The 24,381-nt window shown below is 36.8% G+C and overlaps 1 protein-coding gene across 1 annotated transcript in view; it reads left to right on the top strand.

Moving 5' to 3' along the window:
• Window positions 1-478: 478 nt before the first annotated feature.
• The window catches only part of LOC131041315 (uncharacterized), an 85,412-nt gene continuing 61,509 nt past the window's right edge, over window positions 479-24,381 (top strand). The window contains exons 1-6 of the mRNA XM_057974358.2: window positions 479-839; window positions 923-1,033; window positions 5,355-5,416; window positions 5,621-5,704; window positions 5,858-5,889; window positions 6,004-6,085. Of these exons, the coding sequence (XP_057830341.2) occupies window positions 804-839; window positions 923-1,033; window positions 5,355-5,416; window positions 5,621-5,704; window positions 5,858-5,889; window positions 6,004-6,085 (407 nt within the window). The 5' untranslated portion in view covers window positions 479-803. The remainder of the gene's footprint in view (window positions 840-922; window positions 1,034-5,354; window positions 5,417-5,620; window positions 5,705-5,857; window positions 5,890-6,003; window positions 6,086-24,381) is intronic.

Raw genomic sequence — 24,381 nt, 5'->3', positions numbered from 1 at the left:
ACCCTAAGAGGGGGGAGGGACAAGGGCGCCATGCCCCTGTCCTAGGGGGACAGGGGTGCCACACTCCTGTCCTGCCCTATCTTGGGGTCCAAACAAGGTCCTAAGGCCATCTCAGGGCTCAAACAAGAAGGGTTCAAGGTGAAAATGTAGAGAAAAGTCCTAGTTGGGAAGGAAGATGTTGTCGCCAAGGTGAGGACCTAAAATGTGGTTAAAATTGCTAGGGTCACAATTTTATCACACTACAAGTGGTACACAAATGGACCAATTATAGATCAAAAAAGGTAAAAAGTGATCGACTATTGATACATGTAAAATTTATTAATGAATTTATCATTATCATTTTTCTGACTCCTTTAAAATTAATAATTGAAAAATTTGACAAAAAAAATGATTGATTATTTAAATGTGTTCCACTATCCCCTATTCTAATACCCATCAATGGTTTAAAAAAATAAAAATTCATGAAACCTACCATTCAACCACACAAGAATTGTTTTTACAATGAAAAAATGTATCGCTAACAAACGTGCCAATTGAAAATTGGAGTACAGTTAGTGCGGGCAATTACAGTAAATATACCTCTAATACCGGCGGACATCTCTTATCTTGTCTTTTATAGTCAGCCCTTCTCATACCCATATATAATGCTAGATTTTCACTGTTAATGGCAAATTTATAACTAAACAAAAAGTCTAAATTTGTTCATATCTTGTACAATTTTAAAACCCAATTGAATCTTGGAAACCCCACATTCTGGATCCTCTTTTTGTCAAAATCGCTTACGAATTGAGCCGAATTCGGCTATGGCAAGCAGTGGGAGCTCTAATCTGATTCCCGTGGTAAGTTTGCAGTATTTGGAGGATTTTTGAGCTGAATTCTGTGCAGAGCGGGATTCAAATCGGTGAGATTTGATGCATTGCAGGAGGATCGAGGAAATGAGACGGAGAACAGCTTGGAGAAGATAAAGAAGCAGCTTACTTCGGCTTCTGGAAGGACTTTGCTGCAGGGGCCTCTGCTGAAGCGATCGGAAACTGTAAGAAATTTTTAGTTTAAAAAACTATCTTGTAAATTTCTAAAATGAGATGAGATGATTTTAAACGTTATGTACTTCATATTGGCCTGTAAGATCTATCGAGGGATATTTACTGCGTCAAAGAATTTGACAATTCAATTATTAAAAACAATCTTGTTTTCAAGATTGTTACTTTTAATATCCAGTTTGAACTGAACTATCTATGTTTTATTTTATTTAAGATTTCATGTACTAGATTATACTTTCAAGTATCTACCTAATTGTAATTTTGGGACGGTGAAGATGACTATGATGACTGCTTCAATGTTGGTTAAGTGAAATTAGTCTGTAGGACCTATCAAGGTATATTAATTTGTTTATCCAGTTTTAGACTGAAATTTCTCGGAAATTTTGTTACATTGTTTGACTTAAGTTTTGTGCACTTGGTTATGATTGCATGTATTTTTGCAATTGTGTCTATGATGATGACGAGAAGATGAGAAGCTTTCGTCGACTAGGTTATGATTGCAGATATTTCTGTGACTGTGTCTATGATGATGGAGGATGACAATGCTGAATCTTAATGTCCTTTAGGTATTGGTTCGTTGGGCCTAAAAACAGTCATCTATTTGGATTGTACACTAGATAATGGGCGATCCATTTAACCACTGTGAGGTTGTACTTTCAGCTTAGAAAGTTAGACGTCATGCCTGATTTTATTACATGACAAACAATTCAAATCAAACTGTGTAAATTGTTCCATTTTAACTACGCGAGGGCATACCTTTGGCTTAGATGCAATGCTTGCCTTGGCTATGAGGTATGTTCCATTTAGTATTGGATGTAATTTTTTACTCAATTTTATATTGACCATGTTTTTCGACGAGTTGAATCCAAGTCTTAAATTCATCCCAGTTGATATATATTAATTATATAACATGTCAGCTTACAGACATTATATAATTCTGCTTTGTGTGTATAAGATGGTTTAATGGGTCTGTTGAATCTAACTCTTTTCTATGAAACCGAATAGTAACTCAAGTGCATCATATTATGTAACATAGCAACTGACTGTTTGTTCTCCATGTATAAATCAGTATTAATGGGGGTTGAGCCTATGGCCATCGGTTGGATTTTTTGTTGCATAATTTATCCGTTGATAATGAAACTGGTTCTTTTTTGTTTTATATTTTTTAAATTGCAATTTGAATGTGTGTGATGGTGTAGATCACTGCATTCGTTTCGGGCTGGCCTTTAAGATAGTGGATGCTAGGACTTCTAATTGTCTATGATCATTGATTATCTGTGGGGAGTGGGGGAGTTTATGTTGCTAGTTCTAGACGCTTTGCAATGTCTTGTGCAATGATTTTCTTTTAACTCTAGCTGGATGAAGGCACCAAGTGTTGCTTCTTGACCCAACACGTGGTTCAAAAAAAGTAGTTTTTATTCTTCAATATTGATATTCAAGCAATATGGAACATCAAGATTGCCGCTTTGCTCTTGTTTAGTTGTAGGCTGTGAAGTCAAAGCAAAAATGTCTCTTATGTATGACATTCTTGGTCGTCATGGGTGTCAACCTTTTGATGACTACACCATTTCTTTCCTTTCTCTTTTTCTTGCTTTTGGGCAAGAGCTTTTGGTTGAATAATTGCTTGAGACTTAGGTGAAGGTAGCCTGTTGCAAGGTCTGACATGTCATGGTGCGGTGTGAATTATGCCGAAAGTGCTGATGTTATTCACCAAATTTAGGCAACTCACTTAAATTGGGCGCAGGATGCAGTGCTGGTTGACATTGCATTGATCTTGTAGGATAAAGGCATTGAGATAAGTCATCATTGAGAGTGACATATAAGCAACAGATGTCAGTGCAGTGTGGTATGTCATGGAGCTGCATAACACATCTACATTGCTAAGGCATGGGTGTGGTTTGGTGTAGATTAGAGTGCATGTAATAAATCCTTGAACTACTTCTTTCTTGCAGTTCACGTTGTTAAGGACAATTCAATTTTTTGTGTTTGTAGGATATTTACCTTGTGTCATTACGTGGATTTTTTTCTTAGAATTTAAAAGCTTAGATTTAAGCTTAGCAGAACTGTTATACCCTTGAGTTCAAGGTACTTGTTATTCAGACAATGTAAAACAACTATGCTATTCTGAGTTTGTTATGGTGGTCTTTCCTTTTGGGGCAAACATTATAGTAATATTGGTTGCAGGGTTTGTAACTTGTTGCCAAGTGACATTGAATCACAAAATTATTCTAGCCATTTACATGCTCTGTGATTGATCATTGATGATCCATGTCCTAGGAAATATATGGGGGACACCACTCTAAACAATGAAATCTAGATGTGTTGTGCATACAGAAACAATTTTAATATTTAACAATAAATAGAGATGATCAACATTGATAAGAGAAAAACACATAGAAAAGATGTTAGAATTGGGAAAAAATGTTAAAATCTATATGTATGGTACATGACACTCTTAAGGTACATGTACGGTTATCTTTCATTAGCTACATCTATGCCATGGCTATTGGATGATACAAATCTGTATGCATAATGTTTACATGTTTGGGACGGCTAAGAACTATTATGTGAGTAGAAATGGCTGAGCTTCACATGACTCTTCAACATTTGTTAGTTGATGCTGATTGGTGTCAAAATGTAAATAGCTGAACATTGCCCACAGGGTTTTGCTTTGTACTCCATGGGGTTCCTGCTCGTCAATTTTGCAAGGGGAGCCCCTTGAGTCATATGGAGGAATCTGATCCTTTGAGGAGGAAAGCAACAAACAAACTTGTTAATGCTTGGTGGTTCGATGCAGTATGCGTTATAAATGCACCTTAGTGGTTTGGTTTGTGTGTATGGGAACTTGATAAGGCCAATGATGGAGACTTTGTAATTTTCTGTGCAATCTTGGATGGTGTGATGTGGCACACATCTTCAAAATAGAGCTTGGTTTGTGTAGAGTCCTTTGGTACCATGTGCTTATTTAGAGAACCACTCAAGCTGAGTGCCATTTGAGATGTTGTGAAAGGTGGTGCTGGTCTGTTGAGATGTTGGCCTTGGCAGCTTAGTGTCATGCACTATTTGATGCCATGGAAGATGGCCTGGAGTTATGAGGAGTTGGCACTTCTAGCAAGGGCAAGGGGAGTGTGTGGCATGGTGCAGCTTGGCTCAGATCAACTAAGATGTAGACTATAGGTCTTATGCTCTTCTTTGTGTTCTTGATAGAATTGTACAATTGTTGTTCATCTATCCTTCAATTGTGTTTTATTTGCCAATCTAATGAGAGCAATGTATTTCACTTTTACACCTATAATCAGTGTCATTTACAGGTATCTGGAATGGTGAAGTCTTTAACTTCTCCAAGAACCTGTCATGCATCACATTGCCTTGTTCTGGTGGAGGACAAATAATACCTTTTTCCAAATGAAGTTAAAACTCAACTCCCTGCATCATGATTTTTTTTAATATGGTTACTGTGGTATTAATGATTGTATTAGTACATGTTTTGATTCTAGAGACATAAGTACTCAATGGTTAAGCGCACCTGAGTTGGAGTAGTACTGGGATGGGTGACCTCCCGGGAAGGCCCAATGCTTCACCTCTGTGAGCATCACCTAGATACAATGAGTGCTAAGTGGACCATTCATTCTCATGAGAGATGGGTTCTTGTGAATCATTACTTATGAAACATGGGTCAATGAGTTTGACTTGAAACCTACATAGTTGAATCCTGATAGCAAGATCATAATTCCGTGCTCATTTATTTTGTTAATGACAAGTCTTTGATAAAGAGGATCCTTGAGCTATGCGTATTTCTTATTCTTGGCAATGAAGCTTGTGCAATTGAACAATATTAAGCATAAACGTCGGGCATTGCCCTACTGTGGCAAAGTTAAAATTTGTGTTCTTGTCTTGTTTTTAACTTTACCCTCGCTGTTATGACTGCATAATCACTGTAAAGATGATATTGCTATATTCTTTTAGACTTTACTTATTGAAACAAAATTACTTGACTCTGATCTCTTTCTAATATTTTTACTGGTCCCTCCTACTCTTGAGATTGAACAGTAGAGACATGCCTTTCTAAGTAACCATAAATAAATAAGTCTGGTATGGAAAGTGTTATGCAGTTGCCATGTTACCTTGTTTTTATGCTTCTATAAATGATACCACCGTTTAGTGTATTAAACCCTAGCTATTGCCTTGAATTTCTACCAGTTTAAACATGTTGTCTTATTTAAAATAAATAGTATAGTACAGATAATAAAAACATTTTAACTTAGAGATTAAATGGTGAATTTTCACTAATCTTTGAATGTAAATGTTAATCAGCTTCGGAAATGGAATGAGCGTTGGGTGACATTGGATCCGACCACTGGGAAAATGGAGTACAGGTATGTGGTTGTTTTTCAATTAGTGGATGTCATTCTGAGGATGTCATCCTGGGTTTTCCATTTCTGGTAGAAGTTTTATTATTCGTTAGGCTTATAAATTGATTTTTACCAAAAATTGGCTATCATCAACATTAGTCTTTGGAAACCCTTTTTCCAAATGTTGTATAAATTCAACTCACAGGACGTTTTATTTTCTCTTAACAGAGCTCGAAGAAATGACTTGACACCCAAGGGGATAATCATATTTGATGTGAACAGCACAATTACTGTATCTCCAATTAATTTCCAGTGCGTCATGTTCTTTAATCTCATTCTTCAGTAGTGATCAGTAATAGCAGTTTTTCTATCATTTTTGCTTGTCTTTATTGGTTCACCTTTCTTGTGATGAGCTGTTCTACATGACTTTTGGGATTTGATCTTTTTCAATTGTGCATGGTGCAGTGGTCTCCAGAAATATGATGGTTGCTGCTTTTGTATCCACTTTTTGTTTATCAATTTATCAACAGTGAAACATTTCTTTACTCACTGGAATTATAATCATTCTATCTGTTTAAGATATCAAGGATTTTTACTTAACTATCTGTCAGATATTGGCACTCCGCAGAAAAAGGAATACTTCCTTTGTGCTGAAACTCCTGGGGCTACCAAGGCGTGGGCAGCAACATTACGGTGAGTGTTGGATGATTTTGACTTAGAGTTGGTTCTTCTACAAAATGTTAATTGAAAATTGAATTTGTTTAGCAATAATACATGGTATTTACAATTTTTGGAAAATAGTATAGATGGCTATTTGCACAACGGAGTTTACAATTTCACATGATAGGCTTTTTGGTTAAGTTAGTACTAAAAGCTCTATATCACGTCCGTATGCTGACTAAGAACAGAAATCAATTAGTTCTACTAAAAATGATCACCAATAAATTTGACTGATGTTGGTAAGCATATTTTTTGGCTAGATAAGAGGACATTTTACCACATAAATTTTTCTTTATGTATGTACATCATAAACCCCTGAACATATTTGCTCACAGCATTAAGATCTCTTCTATGATCAAGAATTGCCTCAAATCCATGGCATGTAATCAGCATGTGATCCAGGGATTATGTTTGGTTACCATATGAGTTCTGAATGGAAGAAATAATCATTTAGTTTTGATGTTTTATGCAAGTTGTTTTCTGTTACAAATTTATACATTGCTGCTTACTTTTTTGTTCTTGTTATACTAGTTCTTCTACGTTTGGGTTTTTCTAAATTGATATATCATATTGCAAGGTAATTCCATTGAAATTAAAGCGAAGTAATGCAACAAGGCTACAAGCATCCATTGCCAGTGGTATATATCAAGAAATGTGTGTACGTAGTTGAATAATTTATAAAGAGGAATTGTATTATTCTGTATAACACAATGTATGATATGATCTCTCAAATAAAAATGCACTTTATTAGCACCTGCATGGTTTACCCCATAACAGCATCACTTGTGATTGAGATTGAATCAGCAAATCAGAAGTAGAAATGGAACTCAATAACTCGAAATGAAAAACCCAGGAAACTAGTAAGTGCTGTAAAGTTCATAATATAGTGGAAAAAATGCTATTTTTATTATTTCAAGCCAAATAAAGGGAAAAATACGCAGCTTCATCTGGTGCAGCCTATTTTTTTATTTTCTACTTTTTAAAACCAGAGTGGGGGTCTGGAGGCAGCAGCCACCAATGTGATTGAGGGAAAGTGCTTTTGGCCCGTTCCTTGTGGGATTGAGGGGTGGAGCCCCTTCCACCAAGCCCAAATTAATGTCTTTGAGGCCATAGGGATCTTCATGGTGCGTAGCAATTTTCATAATTTTATTGCTTCTAAGTTTTAACCAAATTCCAAACCCCTCAAAAATTGCGTATGTCACCGCCATAGAGCAGTAATTAGGCACTAAATTGTTGAATATGTTGTCATTAATGTCAAAAGTTGATGATCAAGGTTGTATAAATTTCGGAGGATTACTCAAAGTAATAGAAAATTGGAATGAGCTGCCTGGTTGTCTACTTGATCTGCTTGGTTGCGAGGTTGAGCTACTTAGTTGACTGGTTGGGCTACCTGGTTGTCTGGTTGAGCTGCCTGGTTGTCTGGTTGAGCTGCTTGGTTGTATGCTTGAGCTGCTTGTTATTCTACTTCACCTGGTTGGTTGTCTGCTTGAGCTGGCTACTCGTCTACTTCACCTTTCCTTGTGCCTTGACAAGTTGACATGTCATCGGTTGAATGTCAAAAGAATTTTTTATGGAATCAAATTAATCCTTTTTGTGCGTTGGTTTGTTTCTGACAACAGTTGTTTAGTAATGTTTTTTTTTTGTGAGTGGAAGGTCTATTTTTGGTGGTGGCTTTACTTGGAATAAGAACACAACAAGATCATTAGTAAGGCAAGCTCAATAACATGTACAGTGGATGCATAGCACTTAATATATGCCTTCCATCTATTCATGGAACGTCTGTTTTTGGTCTATTTATGAAATGTCTGCCGTTGATCTATTTATGAAATGTCTGCCGCTGGTTAAGTTTTAATGCACAAAGCATATGGATAATGTGCGTGGAGCAAGTAATAAGTAAGAATGCGTTGAATGAATATTAGGAAGCTATGCGATACTGGTGGTGGTAATTAATGTCTTTTATATGCCACCTGAAATTTTTCCAAAAGTGGAGTGTTGTTGGATATTACAAAGAGGAGTATATACACATAAGGGAGTTTGAATGAAATACATGTAGTGAGAACGAATGGAGGTTGAAACTTTGCGAATTGTTGGTCAAGTTATGTGCTGATAAACCATACAAAGCATTTATACATAGGCAGTAATATATATGTTTCAGGTTTGGAGCATCTCGATTGGCATTGTAGTACAAATAGAGGGTGTGCGTAAGGGTATGATATATTGTGTGTTGAAAGAAGTTAAAAATGCAATTTAGCTGGTAGAGCCTTGAGTCATCAATAAGATTGAGGAATAAGACACCTTGCTTCAGATTTTTAATAATAGGTTTTTATGCTAAGGAATTGAAGGAGTTGTGGGTCACTCTCATATATGTTGCTGAGTTTGTTATTCCGAAATGGAGTATATTTCTGAGTTGGTGCTCAACCTGAGGTTGGTGCCTCAGCTGATCAAAGTTGGTTCTCTTTGGGAGTTGGTGCTCACTTTTTTTATTTTGGGTTGGTGCCCATTTTGTTAATGAAAGTTATCGTGCACCGTGGTTTTTTACCCGAAAGGGTTTTCAACTAGAAATTTGGTGTTTGCATCTTGTTATTTGCTCTCTCAAAGTCTTACATGTTTTCATGATTTTAAAAGTTAAAAATATTGATTCACCCCCCCACTCAGTATTTTCTGTGTGCTCTTCAATTGGTATCAGAGTCGGCTTCCTTCGGAAATAGAGCTTAAATGCTTGGAGGTTGATCCTGATTGCACGCATGGGTTCTCTGAAGGTCTTGCTACCAATAAAGCACCTTTATTTGATGGCTCCAATTATTTATTCTGGAGTGTTCAAATGCGAGCTTATCTAATGTCTCTTGGTTTTGATGTTTGGAATAATGCAGTGTTTGGCTACATAGTTCCTTCAATTCCTCCAACGGATGCTGATGGGAAGAAGGCTTTTGAAAACGATGCAAAAGCCATCAATGCAATCTTATGTGGACTGTTAGAGACAAAATTTGTGAAAGTCATGCATTGTGATACAACTCATGACATTTGGGAGAAACTTTTGAAAACATATGAAGGAGATGACAAGGTTAAGAAAGAAAAACTTCAGACTCAGAAGGATTTTCGAAAGCCTTAGGATGCAGGAAGAGGAAAACGTTGTTGCGTATTTTCCATGAGTAGATGAAGTTGTTAACTCTATTAAGGGTTTAGGAAAAAAGGTTGAGGAGTCTACAATTGTTTAGAAAATTTTAAGGTCTCTTCCTTTGCATTTTGATGCAAAGGTTTCAGCAAATGAAGAGATGACAGAACTTGATAAACTGACTGTTGATAAGTTTCATGGCATTCTAACAGTGTATGAGATGAGGACAAAGTCCGATTCTTCATCCAAAAGGGAGGCAACCTTCAATGCTTCGAAGAAAGAAAAGACAGTATTTATCTTGTGGAAGTCTTGTTGAAACACATTTATGTGGAAGTTGAAGAAAGGTCTAGGTAAATAAAGGCAAGTTGCCTTTCAAATGCTTTAACTGTGCTAAGGTAGGACATTTGCAGCTAAATGTCCATATGAAAATTGTGCGGACAACAACTATTAAAAGAAGCTTAAGTTCAACAAGAAAAAGTATAAGGGAAAAGAGAAGAAGTCTCAAAAATACATATAAAACATATAAGGGAGCTTCAATGAAATACATGTAGTGAGAAGGAACGGAGATTGAAAGTTTTGATCTGCAAATTGTTGGTCAAGTTATCTGCTGATAAAACATACGAAGCATTTATACACAGGCAGTAATATATATGTTTCAGGTTTGGAGCATGTAGATTGGCATTGTAGTACAAATAGAGGGTGTGCATAAGGGTATGATATACTGTGTGTTGAAAGAAGTAAAAAAATGCAATTTAGCTGGTAGAGCCTTGAGTCATCAATAAGATTGAGGAATAAGACACCTTGCTTCAGATTTTTAATAACAAGTGTTTATGCTAAGGAATTGAAGGAGTTGTGGGTCACTCTCATATATGTTGCTGAGTTTGTTATTCTGAGATGGAGTGTATTTCTAAGTTGGTGCTCAACCTGAGGTTGGCGCCTTTGCTGATCAGAGCTGGTGCTCTTTTGGAGTTGGTGGCTCACTTGTGCAATTTGGGTTGGTGCCCATTTTGTTAATGAAAGTTATTGTGTGCCGTGTTTTTTACCCGAAAGAGTTTTCCACGAGAAATTTGGTTTTTGCATCTTGTTATTTGCTCTCTCAAAATCTTATATGGTTTCATGAGTTTAAAAGTTTAAAATACTGATTCACCTCCCCCCCCCCCACCTCTTAGTATTTTCTGTGTGCTCTTCTTAAATGACTACAAATGAAATGGATATGAATTAAAGAACAAGTGGCCTTTAGTGTGCTCCAATCAATCCAATGTCTGGTTACTCTGGTAAAATCCCAATGTGTTCTGAAAATATGCAAATCTTCTCTAAAAGCTATTTTTTTTACCAAAAAAACAAAACTGGGAAAAACTGGTTTATTCATGAATAAACTGTGATTCTTCAAAAAAAATTGATTTGTTCGTGAATAAATTGCCCATGGGCATTATGCTAGTGAGCAGGTTTATTCGGCAATTAATTGCCAATTTCTCCAATTGGTTACCCTGATAAAGAAATGCTTAAGAATTTCTTGGCAGACATTGAGGAGGGGCTTGATGAGAGTTTCCCATTATGTTTTTAGTGTGTAAGAACCTCGAAAGGGCCTCTGCTTAAGCACTGTAGTTTAGTTGAACCTGTTGCGTTTTTGGTTTGTTCTATGCATTTTTCTCAAAGCAGCAAATATATTCTAACCATTTAAATATCAAAAAGCAACATAGGAAAGTGCTGGAAATGACTTCTTATTCAGAAATTACTGATCAAAATCCTGGTTACATTTGTTCAACAACCATTTTTCCTGAATACATAACTAACAAATAAAATAAATACCTCCTTATTCCTTCCTATCGATTTTAGATGGTTCCATATGCAAAAATCGCAGCCTTAGGCCATTAGCGCCATTTCCCAGGCAGCCGTACAGCCAAAAAGAGTCCCTCCTGTGAGCGCCTTGGGTTTCTCTGTCTGCTGCTGAAATAACACTCTGGTGAATGCTATACCTCTCTGTCTAATACACACAACCTTGGTTTCTGAATGAAACCAACTGGAGAGCAAGATCAACTGGTATTTCACAGCCTCTGATGCTGCTGCACAAGAATCCTACGTTTTCCTGTACCGATACCCCTGATTACTGCTGAAGATTCTTCAGCTGAAACCCTTGGCCAAAAACTCCTCTCATAGCTCCCAAAAATATTATCCAAAACTCAGGATAGAAGAAAGAAGACCTAAAATCTTCTTAAAACCTGTCCTTTAGGGTTGGCGCGATTCCCAAGAAGAGCGATTTGGCTTGCAAAAAGGTTTTTAACTTTAATTATTTTATTTTGACACTTTCTAAAGTCAAAAATAAAAATACTTGATCTCCACTTAATACAAAACTGGCCCCATCTGATGATAGATAGACCCTCACTTAAGTTATGACTTAAAGTGACATTTTTAATATTAAACATTAAAGTTCGTCATTTAATATTTAATTATAAATAATCAAATATTAATATCTTTCTTAATACCCATCAGAAACGCCTGCCATCTGCACTGGAGTCTGCCAAACCATAATCTGTCTTTGCCCAACCCACTGGCTAAAAATAGCAGGACTGCTAAAAATAGAAAGTATTTCAACGGCGTCCCGGAGACTTCAAACGAAAGCCAGATCTAGAGTGCTTGCTCTGAAGATGATCAATCAAACTCTGGAGGACCCTCTACCCAACCTCATCAGCCTACGAGGGTCAGTAATAGGCTAATCTACCTAGCTGACAGATGTCAACTAGAAGAGGACATCACATAGTGTTTGCTTGAAATTTTAATGGACCTTTTGATAGCTGCTGAGAAGTTGTTAGATGATTTGTCATAGCAAATTTGTGTTTAGTTTTGCGTTTCCTTAATTAATGAATATTAGCTTTAGACTTTGAGTGTTAATGAACAGATGAAATGGGAACTACATGCTGCCTCACATACAAAAGTCAAAATGTGGCAGGGTGTATTATGGCCTCTTGGGGATACCTTGTGCTAGATGAAGGGGAAAACTCCCTGTCATTGTGCAGTTAAATGAAGATAACTGCTCTGTGCATAAGTTTTCTGTTTATGCTCATTTTACATGCCTAACGAGTCAATTGGTTAAATCTAAATGTGGTAGCAAATGGTCTACACACTAGCACTGCTAAGCAGGTTGTGGGAGGAGAATTTAACATAGTTGAGTGGGATGGTGAACATAGGGGAGAGCATAAAACAACCCATTATTAACTTGACAAGAGACAAGCTTGAAATGATTGGAAGTGGATCCTCAATATTTCTGTTATTGTGTGGGGGTTAAAAGACTGTGAAACTGGATAGTAAGGCCAGATTGGAAGAACCAATGCAATTCTTTTTGCTGCTACTTTTTTAGTGGTAGACAATTAGTCCCCCTATACTACTTGTTGTGATGTTTTCACACATTGCCCCATTGCAAATGGGGACCCCCACTTTTTGCTTGTTAGCTTAGGTTTTTGCTTAGATTGCGTAGCTTGGCGATGGTTTTGTCTCCCAATCTTGGCAAATATGGAAAGGTAAGTTGTCTTGACAAACCAAAGAATGTGATGGTCAGTGCCTAAATGATGATAGTCTGGAGATTTGTCAACAAAAGGGTGATCAATTTGAGAGTCTAAATTCATGAGTGAACTTTAGGATTGAATTGAAGGTGAAATTGTGAGTGATTTTGCTCAGAATGTTAAAATTGTAAAAATGTTGTCAAAATGTAAAAGTTTTCAAGTGTGAGGAAAGTTGCGAAAATGGTCAATGAAAGGATGAGGTGAATGCCCTAAGTCAAGAGGTATGGGCTTGTTTATCTTATTTTCTTGACAATGCTTACAATGAGTGAAAATCCACCCTTGAATCCTCTTTTAATGCCCACACATTGAGAAATTGCGCCCTCTCCTTATGCATGCCCCCTTCCAAATTTCGCCATTGGCTCAAATGCATGAAGTCTTGCAAGATCTGTCCTTGTCAATGCGTGAGGTAGGTGAATTTCTGACTTTAGCAATTTATGCATGGACATGGTGAAAACCTGACCTTCAATCAGTGCATAAGGATCTCTAAACCTCGACTTTCAACCTATACATGAGCAATGCTAGATCCTGCCCTTGTTTTATGCATGTACACCACTATAATCCGACCTTACCCTCTTATTCTTGCATGATGCATACAAAAATTGGCCTTTCTTAATGCTTAAGGTGAAATCCCAAGCTTAGAGGTTTACGCATTAACATAGCTAAAATCTGACCTTGTCTATGCATGACTGTAGCCAAATTCCGACTTAATTCAATGCATGAGCATGTGCAAAACCCGACCTTTGGTCTATACATGTGCATGGTGAAAATCTGACCTTTGGTCAAATCCGCTCAATCTAATGCTCAAACATGGTGAAATTCCGCCCTAAACACCATTTTAGGACCAGACCTAAACCAGACCTAAAGTTCTTATAATGCTTTTGGATTCGATTGTGTGCAAGAATTTTTATCATCATCGAAACGTTGATGATAAAAAATCTTGCACACAATCGAATCCAGAAGCATTATAAGAATTATAGCATTGATTGTGGAAATCTGATAGCATTAACAGACCTAAAGTGTGAATTATACCTAAAAGGCAGACCTAAAATTTGTATCAGACCTAAAAATGCATGTCTAATTTGCATAGGAGCAGAGCAGAATTAATATTCTAATGCAAATTGAAATTGCTTGGTGGAAAGTGAGGGTTCTGTTGATGTGTTTTTTATGCACATGCGAACACAAAATAAAATACCCAAAAGGTACCTTATCCTCTCTTGAATAAAGCCTCTGAATGCTGAAAATATCGCAAAAAGGATCAATCAGGGTGACTTCAAGGTTCTTTGCTGTAGGATCTCTACGTGTGGATAAGCTCTTTGTGGTATGATGTGATTTGCTGGAATCACAAGGGGACTTACACTTGACGACTTAAACGTCTGATTTGCTTTGAATATTGCTGGAACACAAGATTTTACTGCCTTAGATTTGAAAAAAAAGGAAAAAAGACGAGGGCGAGGAAAGGATCTAATCCTAACACTAAGAATTGAAGAGCAATGAATGATCTTTGATGAAATTCTAACTAAATCTTGTTTTGACATCCCAGGACCATCTCCACAAGGTTAGTGCGATCTTCGAAGGAAAGCTTTATGATGTTCAAATCATCACTACAGGCATAGACACCATCAGGCTGATGCATATCAATGAAGAAGCGACAATTGAAGTTAAGCTTAAGTTGAATGATTCTAGTTGACTACACAAGGCAAGTCTGCAATCAGCAAACTGCTAGTAGTATGGATATACGAATTTCACCATCAATCAAGCACATTTCTTCCACTCATCTAATAACATGAAATCAAATATGAGAAGCATAGAGACCATGCAAATTGTCGAATCGACCCATAAATTTTACCATTTCTTCAATGAAGTTTTACAAGTCTTTTACAACAACATCTTGGCAACAATCTTTGCCTTCTCTCTCTACTCTACTCTAATTGCTATTCTATCAACTAGCTAATCACCTTCTATCTACTCTCTATTCACTAACTTCTTTCTAACTCCTTTCTAACCTCCTTTACAAAATGAAGAGTCGGGGCTTATATAGTGCCCATAATACAATTCGATGGCTGAGATCAATTTGAGATCAATGGCCAAGATTCAATAATGAAAACCCTAATTAGGGTTTGTTACAACCATTACATAACATTTAATGCTTGACCAATGATAAAATTGCATTAATTGGACACATGTCTTCTTTGGAAAAATCGACCAATGGATAGCTGGGGTAGGTACATCGAAGTTTGTGCCATCTCCCATGAGTTAGGTACATTGAATCTGGACATGCTGAGGTGGATCAATCTAACTAGAGAAGTGATGACTGGGATGCCACCCCATTTGACACTTGGTTGATACTCAATTTGGTAATGTTGAGAAGTTAGCTTTAATTAACTCTTCTGGAACTATCTGCTTCTTCAACGAACCCTTTGCTCTGACTTCTTGTGTCCTTGATTTGCAGGATGATGATGTACCTCGCCTTGGAATACTGGACTGGAAGAGGTCGCCCTTATCCTGATGATGCTGGATCGAAGAAGGTCGTCCTTGTTGATGCTAGACTGGAGGAAGTCGCCCTTATCCTTGCTTGACCTTCTTGGAGGAGACCGTCCTTGATCTGGCTTGATTTTCCAACTTCCGGGATCTCCATTTGATACCTACACAAAATATTAAAGTCAGTCTTTTGAGCATCAAACCTCAAAGCATGAAATTTAAGACCTTTCAAAGGTAAAACTTAAGATATTAATTTGAAAAAAGCCATGATAAATCAAGAATTATACATTTTCAAATTAATTATGAATGGAATTTGGATCTTCAAGACTTAGATTTTACAAAATTGCAATGGGATCACAATAAGTCTTGAATAAGAACTTCAAAAATGATTCTTCATACCTCCTCTTTGATTGCTTAACTACAAAACCTTGGCAAAAGATGAAAGAAAACCGGATTTTAATGGACAAGCTTAGATTATAGTCCTCCCTTGGATGAATTACGCCTCCTTTGGTCTTCAAAATGAATTTCGCCCTCCTTAGTCTCCACACTTAGCAATACTCGCCTCCAATCACTTTCAAAGAAGCTGGAAATCATCCTTTAAATTAGCAAGAAATTCGCCTCTCCAATTTGTTCCTCAAATTCGCATGAGAGATAATGAAAGAATGATTTGAATTTGCTAAAATACACCTCCCATTATATAGAGCGCTCACCTTCCACTTAACCATGAGGCCGACCTAGCAAATAAGCCTTAAAATAAAATAAAAAAACACTAAGAAGAAGGCCGACTTGATAAATAAAGACAAAATAATGCCTTGTGCGCTCAACTTGTAAATTTTTAATTTATTTAAACTAATTTTAATACCTCTAAGATGTTTATTTTGATTATTTCAAGGTACAAAATTAATTTATTAAATTAAAACGCCTTTAATTTAATGCGAATTTGATTCAATATCTCCACAGGTCTCAAAGTTAGCAAATTTGGTGAACTTTTAAGAATATCAACGCTCAAATGATGTGAAAATGAAGGACATCACCAATTTTGCCCTGGACCCTCAGTGAGGGTCAGGAGCGATTTTTCAATTTTGCTCTCAATCCTTCATTTTTTAAATGTCAATTCTCCTTGTGGGGGTAAGCAATGATCTCCTTCATTCGTTCAATGCATGCTTGATTAGCTTTTGCAATGCAAAATAGGGACTTCAAAGATTTTCGCCCTGGGCCTCTAGTGAGGGTCAGGAGCGACTTTTGTATTTTAGCCTAGGATTATCAAGTTTTGAAGTCAAATCTTTGTTCACCACGCTTTAGAAGACCTTTTCCAACTTTGCACAACCTTGCCTTAGCGTAATCTTGAAGGGAAGTTGTTGGTTTTGTAAAAATCGCCCTGGGCATTCAGTGAGGGTCAGGGGCGACTTCCCTATTGTGATCAAAATTTGCACCCTTAGCATCTCAATCCTACTTCAAGACATTTCAAACATCATTTCTAACTCATGTCTAGACTTAGCTTCATTCAAATCCAGAGAAAAAGGCTCAACATTAGGTTTTTTGCCCTGGGCCCTCAGTGAGGGTCAGGAGCGATTTTGCAATTTCAAGCTTATCCATCCTTTGTTAGCTCTCCAAATTATCTTCAACGTGCAAAACACACCCTTCCTCATTCATTTCAATCATAAAATCGCTTTGTCCTTGCAAGAAAATTGTGCCTTTGAAATTTTCGCTCTGGGCCTTCAGTGAAGGCCAGGAGCGATTTTTGTTATTTAGATAAAAAATGCTTCACCTTTTCTTTTGAAGACTCTTTGCTAGGGAAGACTTCACCTTGTTTTATGTTATGAATAGGTTTTCATGTCCAACAAAGGATAAAATAGTGTGTCCACAAGAAATTCGCCCTGGGCCCTCAGAGAGGGTCAGGAGCGATTTTGATTTGTTGCCCAAAATTCATCATCTTTAATGCTTTCCAACCTTCAATTTGCATCAAGTGATGTCTAATCTTCTCTCCGGGAGACACTGCACAAAACAAGTTAGCCAAAATTAGTGCTAAAATAAACTTAAATAAGATTTTCTCCCTGGACCCTCAGTGAGGGTCAGGAGCGAAATTTACAATCTAGGCTAAATTGCTCAATCTTTTAGTTTCAAACCATTTCACAGGGCAAGGTAAGATCATTTTCAAGGCCAAGAACAAGGTTTCAAATTCAAACGTGTTGGCATATGATGTCTACAATGAATTTCGCTCTGGACCCTCAGAGAGGGTCAGGAGCGAAATTGCCTTCCTTGGCCAAAATTCATAATTTTCTCAAGGTGTTCAATCAATTCCAAAGTCCAAACAAAATGCTTTGCAAATCAAAATTTGGTCGAATAAGGCCAGGAATGAGTCCTAGGTTGATTTTCGCCTTGGACCCTCTGGAAGGGTCAGGGGCGAGATTCGCTTTGGACCTCTTGAGAGGGTCAGGAGCGAAATTTGACTTTTTGAATTCTCTATCAGGATAATTTTTATGATTTTTATGGATGAGGTTCGAATTTAATCGAATTTCAAACTTTTATAAAAAAATCGTTCAAAGTCGGCCATAAATTCGTACGGCCAGGATGCCATTTTTTTATTATTAAAATTAAAATTTAAAAAACGTTTTTCTAGGGTTTCTGAAAAGCGTTTAGGGTTTTTTTGAAGACTTTCGGCAGATTTTCTCTATAAAGCACTACTATCGCCTCTAAACACACAACTCAGCTGGTTGCTGGTATTCTTTGTATATGCTTTGTATCTACTGGGTCGCGGGTGTCGGCAATTGCCAGGTCGCCATCGGATTTAGCAATGTTAAGCTATTTTGATAATTTATTAGAAGTATACATATATTTAAAAATAAACAAAATTATATAAGGCGAATTTTATCCGATTTTTTGTTTTTTGAATTTTTCCCTTGTCGAATTTCATCCGAATTTCATGTCTGTCGAAATTCGAACCTTGTGACTTAGGATACAAGTGAACAAGTGAATTCCAGGGCAAATTAATGCAAATCCAGAACAGGAAAATCAGATCTGGATCGAGGGAGAAGTGATTTCTAAAGAAGGTCAGCAATTCACATGCAGACCTGAATGATTTTCTTCACAAATTTTGAGCATTACCAGACCTAAAGCCCTCATTTCCCGAAAATTTCAAGTTCTGAAAGTATATCTCCAGATTTAAGGAGGGTTTGTGAAATGATTATTGAGAAATTATTTTTGAAGTTATATGTTTTACAAGTGATGAACAATGATTACCATGAATGCAATGTTAAAACTTTCAAAGCTGTTATTGTTTAATCATCATCTTCTTGCATCTCATATGTGGGGATTAACTTATTCATATAATTATGATACAAAGAGTTTCTTCCTTTTCAGGTGATTGCAAAGGAGATGGAGAGTGAAAGAAAAGATATCTCAACAAAGTTGACAATGGGCAATTTCAAGCATATTCAAGAAAATGCCAAGATCAACACATTCAAAACAAGGATGAAGAACACTCAACGATGAGGTGCAACATGAAAAAGGACAAGCTCAAGATAACATTCAAGGATTGCTTTACATGATGGAGATGGAGAAGGATTTCACTGTTCGAGAGGGAGATCAACATTGCAAAGGACTCAAGGACATGCATCTCCAATAAGGATGGAGAAAGGCTCAACAAGAAGGGACACCACAACAACAAAGAAGGATTCTACAAATACGACAAGAGGATCAACTTCAAGAAGAATTACAAGGATGAAAACGAAATAAAAGAGCAAAGGATGAAATCAAGAACACTTCAAGAAGTTGTCAAGGGATTTCAAGATGATGCAATTTGGGAATATGAACCATCACAACCATAACAAGCCAAATGATGTTGAATATCAAGAGATATTGTTTGTGATGAAGGATGAAAGTTCACAAAACGTGCAAGTAGCTAAGGTGGTGCCCACTTATCATCAACCAATTAAGTAATTCCAAGTCAAGGCGTCCAAGTGTAGATGGCAAATATGTCGCTTTAAATAATACTTTGTTATGTTAGTTTAATAATTGGCAATGTATTGTTCCTGTAGGGGTTGGTTGGTTGGTAGTTGCTGACAATTGGTATCTCAACCAACCGCAAGGTGGTATATATATGTCATATTGTATCGGGAACGAGATCATTGTTGTTGTATCCATTACATACTGGAAATAAATATATATCATTTTTGCCATATGTTATTGTAAGTTCTATGTGCTCCGTTGATTTATATGTTGTTACTGTTCATGTACCTGTTACTCTCTGTTTACTTTTGGTAGTCTGAGAATCCACATTGTAGGGAGTAAACATTTTGGGTTGCCATGGAAGAGGTCACGAGCGTTAGGAAGGAGTTGGTCCTTTAGGCCGAATTGACAACAACCGAGCAGAAATTGCAAGCTGCCTTGGAGGAGGAGGTACAACAACAGAAGACACTTTTAGTCGAGTAGAGTACCAGGGTGGGAGAGTTGGAAGAGCGTTTGGCCATATTAACGACACAACTAGAGCAGAAGGAGAAGGACATGATGGACGCTGTTTATATGGTGAAAATAGCTTGAGAGTGCTAGTTCGTTGCCGAGCGAGACTTGCGGCTTCACACGGAGCAACTACAACACCTCCAACAATAGCTATTAGTGTCCACTACTCCAGGGACGTCTTCTCACCCTTCCAGTTCTTAGTTATGTTGTAGTTGATAGCCCCATTTTGCCTTAGTCGTTTAGAAAACAACTTCTTTTGTGGGGGGGCTGATGTAGAGGACAAATATGCCGGGTTAAATAATACTTTTTAATGTTAGTTTTAATAATTGGCAATGCAATGTTCTCGTAGGGTTAGTTGGTAGTTGCTGACGATTGGTATCTCAGCTAACTGTCGGGTGGTATATATATGTCATATTGTATCGAGAATGGGAGCACTGTTGTTGTAGCCATTACATACTGGAAATAAAGATATATCATTTTTGCCATATGTTGCTGTATGTTCTATGTGCTCTGTTGATTTATATGTTGTTAGTGTTCATGTACTTGTTTACTCTTTGTGTACTTCTGGTAGTCTGATAACCCACACCGTAGTGCATTGAATCTAACTCATCCCAAGAAGTACAACTATAAATGTGGAAGGAATTGAATTCAATGTACCTAACCTCATTTCTCATCGGTACGAATTCAAGGGAAGGGCATGTGTCCAAAATATTGTAATTTTCTCATTGGTCAAAGAGGACTTAGTTGTAAATAACTCTAATTAGGGTTTAATTGTTAAATCTTGGCTATTGATTTCAAATTAATCCTGGCCCTTGAATTGTAATTGAGATGTCTATAAAAGGCTTTGCCTTCTCCATTGTAAGGGTTAATAGTTAGAGAATAAGTCAAAATTTGGTAGTTAGCAAGTAGAAGTAGAGTAGGAGGAGAAGATGAGATTGTTGCCAAGGCTGTGCTGGAATAAACATATGATTTTCATTGAATGTATGGTGGATTTTTGTATGAGTTTCAACTTGTTGCATGGTTTCTACTTCTTAAGTTTTAAGATTTGTTTACATGGAGTTGAATTAGTTGAATGGAAGATCTTATTGTTGATTAATGGTGAATCTTATATGTTCATACCATTTGGAATTTGTTGATTGCAAGTTGCAGTGTATGGTTAGACTGAACTCAATTGAAAGCTTAACTTCAATTGCTCTATGCTCACTGTTCATGATGTTGATGTGCATAAGTGATATGGAAATCATTTGCATACCCTTAGGAGATTGCACCATCTTTGTGTAGTTGTTTCCTCATGGCAAAGAAAAGCTTGGTTTGGTTTCACTAAGTCAGCAATCATTTCTTGCTTTGTTAGGATTTTAGCGTAGATTTCCTTAACCCTTCATCTTTTTGTCTTTTATTTTCCAAAGTTAGTTTAGTTTCCACATTTCAGCAAAGCGTAAGTCCCTTTGTGGTACCACCATATCATATCATTTCACTGAGACTATCCAATTTGCATGTCAAGACCTGACTTAAGTAACCTTGAGGTTACCTTGTTTGATCACAAAGTTTAGCATTCGAGGTTTTCTTGTTCAAGAGAGGATATAATACTTAGTATTTTATTCTGTGTTCAAAGTGCATAAAAAATACATCAACACTACCCATTGATGGTTCTTGTTGTCAGCTCATCTATACCCAATATCGGGGTAGATGATCAAGTACAAAATCAGTCTTCTTGCAAGTTAAATGTGTCCAATGCTTGAAAACTATTGTTAGAATATGACCTTTGGTTCCCTCTGAATGGTGATGGATAAATTTTGTGGTTGAACCTTAAGGGTGGGGGCTGAATGCTTGCCATGGTGAGGAATGGGATGCAATAATTGGTTTGCCTCAAACTTCAATACTCAAGATATGAATTGGAATTGCAGCTATTCAGCATTGTGTGACAAGGTGCTACCAGTGGTTTGGAATCTCAACTTAGAGAATTTGATGATATCAAGGGAAGAGATGCTTGAAGTAAGTATTGTCTCCATTGAATTTCAAATGGCATGCCTTCCAATTTCATGTCCAACATTTTAAGAGTAAGCATACCTGAGAGAGAGTTGGTAACATGGTGCTTTGGATGATTCTAATGGAAATCTCTCAGAGGATGAATTTGAGATCCAGAATATTTTCAGGCTGACTTCCATAGCATCTTCTCATTGGTCAGCACTATACACTAAGGATGGCTTCTATAAACCTCGTACAGGATGTTGTTTCCCAGAATCTGGAAAGCTAGGGAGTGTTTTCTTGTCTGTGGAGTTAAAGCTTGAAAAGTTGGAGGCAACTATGGGAGACATGAAGAATGTGGGTCCAGACTCAGGTATTTATGGTCTACTAGAGGAGTTTTATAAGAAAATGTGGCACATTGTTGGTCCATCCTAATTGAAATTGTGTTAAGAATCTACTCAGAGAGGAGAGATAAATGGGCTGATAAATGATAGCCTCACTATATTCACTCCAAAGGTCCCAAAAAGAGATTCGATAAGGGGTTATTGCCCTATCATTCTCTTTTAACATTTAAGTAATAAGTCTTCCTAAAACCCTTGCTAGTAGGATTGAACTGCTTGTTGCACATATATCTAAGAGAGCAGTTTGGGCTTATAAATAGAAGCTTTGTTCTTGACAACCTTATTACAGTTTTGGACAGAATTGAATAGGCAAGAGAGTCTAGTCAATATCCCCTATTTTTTAAGATTGACCTTGATAAAGATTATGACTGAATTGAATGGGACATCATCTTGTATATGCTGGATTGGTTGATTTTTTGACCCTTTTTTATAATACAGTGGCAGCTCTTTTTCACAGGCTTTTGCAACTGTTAGTATGATTGGTATAGTATCAGTTTCTATCCGAAGGCAAAGATCTATCCTTCGGGCTTATCTTTGTGTCCTTGGTGTAAATACAAATTGTTATCTATTGGAGGCAGCTAGACTGCTGCGGCAGATTAGAGGAATCTAGTTTCTTGGGGGATTGAACTTCAGAATGTGAATATTACTAATGATTTGGTACTAACTCCTGGGCTCACCCAACGATATCCGGAAGGATCCCCATTTTCTTTGGACACTTTTGTTGAAGCTGCAGTAACAGTGGTGAGGGAGAATAACAGATTTTTTGCTTGAAGGGCAAGATGAATCACCATTATCACTTAGTAAAAATGGAGGCTCATTAAATCTATTGAGATGATTTGTTATTTAGATATTCTTTTTAAACTCCAAGTTTCTGTGTGGATTGATGCTAATAGATGATTGAAAAGTTTGAAAAGAATATATAAGGTTGGAGAGGTTTTTGATCTTCTTCTAGCTGGGAAGATTACATTCGTTAACAATTCCTAGCAGAAGGTCACATATGTTGGCATTCAGTTTAGCATTGATGTTAAATATTAACAAATACATTTCAGATTATGCAATCAGATTACATGAACTGATATACCTTGCCCTTGCAATGTTCTTGATTGTTGTCTTCTTCCTCAGAATGATTCACTTTCAGTTTTTATTTTGATGGCATCATGATTATTTCAGGTTGTGATATGTTCAATTGCTTTATGAAGACAAGTATTTGTTTGGAGTTAGTTACTGTTGGTAATAACTTCCAAACATATAGTTATCTATCATCGGTTTATGTTTTGCTGTCATTACAAAGTCTTTCTTTGCCATCGTATATGTTAAAAGGTGGTTTTTGTTGTACGGAAGTTTTGGTGGTTGGGTGGTTACAACTCTCTAACTGTTAAGAGTTAGTTGTTCCTAATGGTTAAGAGAGAAGGGGTGTTCTATTTATTGGAAGTTGGAGTGAATATTTAATAAGTGCTGGTGTCTAAATACAAAAAGCAATTTGAGTGGGATTCTTTGGTTGTCATGGTGTGCAGTGTTGGAGAAAAGATATTATGTGTTTTTCTGTAGATATTTGCAAATGACAGTGATGTGGTATAAGGCAGAACTATAATTTGCAAAGTCTAAAACAAAGTAATGGTGATACAAGTAAGAATGGTATAGATCTTCTATACTGCAGATTCGGTGAGTGATAAACTGCAGATAATATATTTTCTGAGTATTCTGCAACAGGGCTACTGAAGGTTTACAATATTTTCCAGATTTTTAATTGGTTTCTGAGGTTTATCTTGCAGAAATACAGAGTTATTTTATAACTATTTTCAGAATATAACTTTGCAGAAATACAGAGACATTCAATATCTTTTACTGAACATTGTCTTGTAGATATTGGATATACAAGTTAGTTTCTGATTTTCAACGTTCTTTCAGATTGTTCAAGGAATACATTGATGTTTCAGACTTTTAAAAATGTATTTGTATATCTGTTTCTAGAAGTGACAAGTGGCCATGAGATCTTTTGGTTCTACAGTTGGTGCTCTAAAATATTTGAGTTGTTGCTCATAAAGATAGGGGTTTGGTGACTCCTTAGGGTTGATGCCCTTAATTTTTGTAATTGATTTCAATTGTGAGGCTGGATTAGGACAGTCGATCCTAGCAGTGTTCTCACCGTGGTTTTTCCTATCTTGGGTTTCAAGGTAAAAATCTTGTGTTTTGTGTTCTTGTGATTGCTTTACTTTCAGTTTCAATTGTTCTCAGTTTCAGTTGTTATCACATTCAGATTTCAGTTGATAAAAGTTTTTGGATAAAAGATTGTTGAAG

This window comes from Cryptomeria japonica, chromosome 11, assembly GCF_030272615.1.
Source record: "Cryptomeria japonica chromosome 11, Sugi_1.0, whole genome shotgun sequence".
In the NCBI taxonomy this organism is placed as follows: Eukaryota; Viridiplantae; Streptophyta; class Pinopsida; order Cupressales; family Cupressaceae; genus Cryptomeria; species Cryptomeria japonica.
The sequence above is the reverse complement of the archived record's forward strand: the minus strand, read 5'-3'. Positions and strand labels throughout refer to the sequence as shown.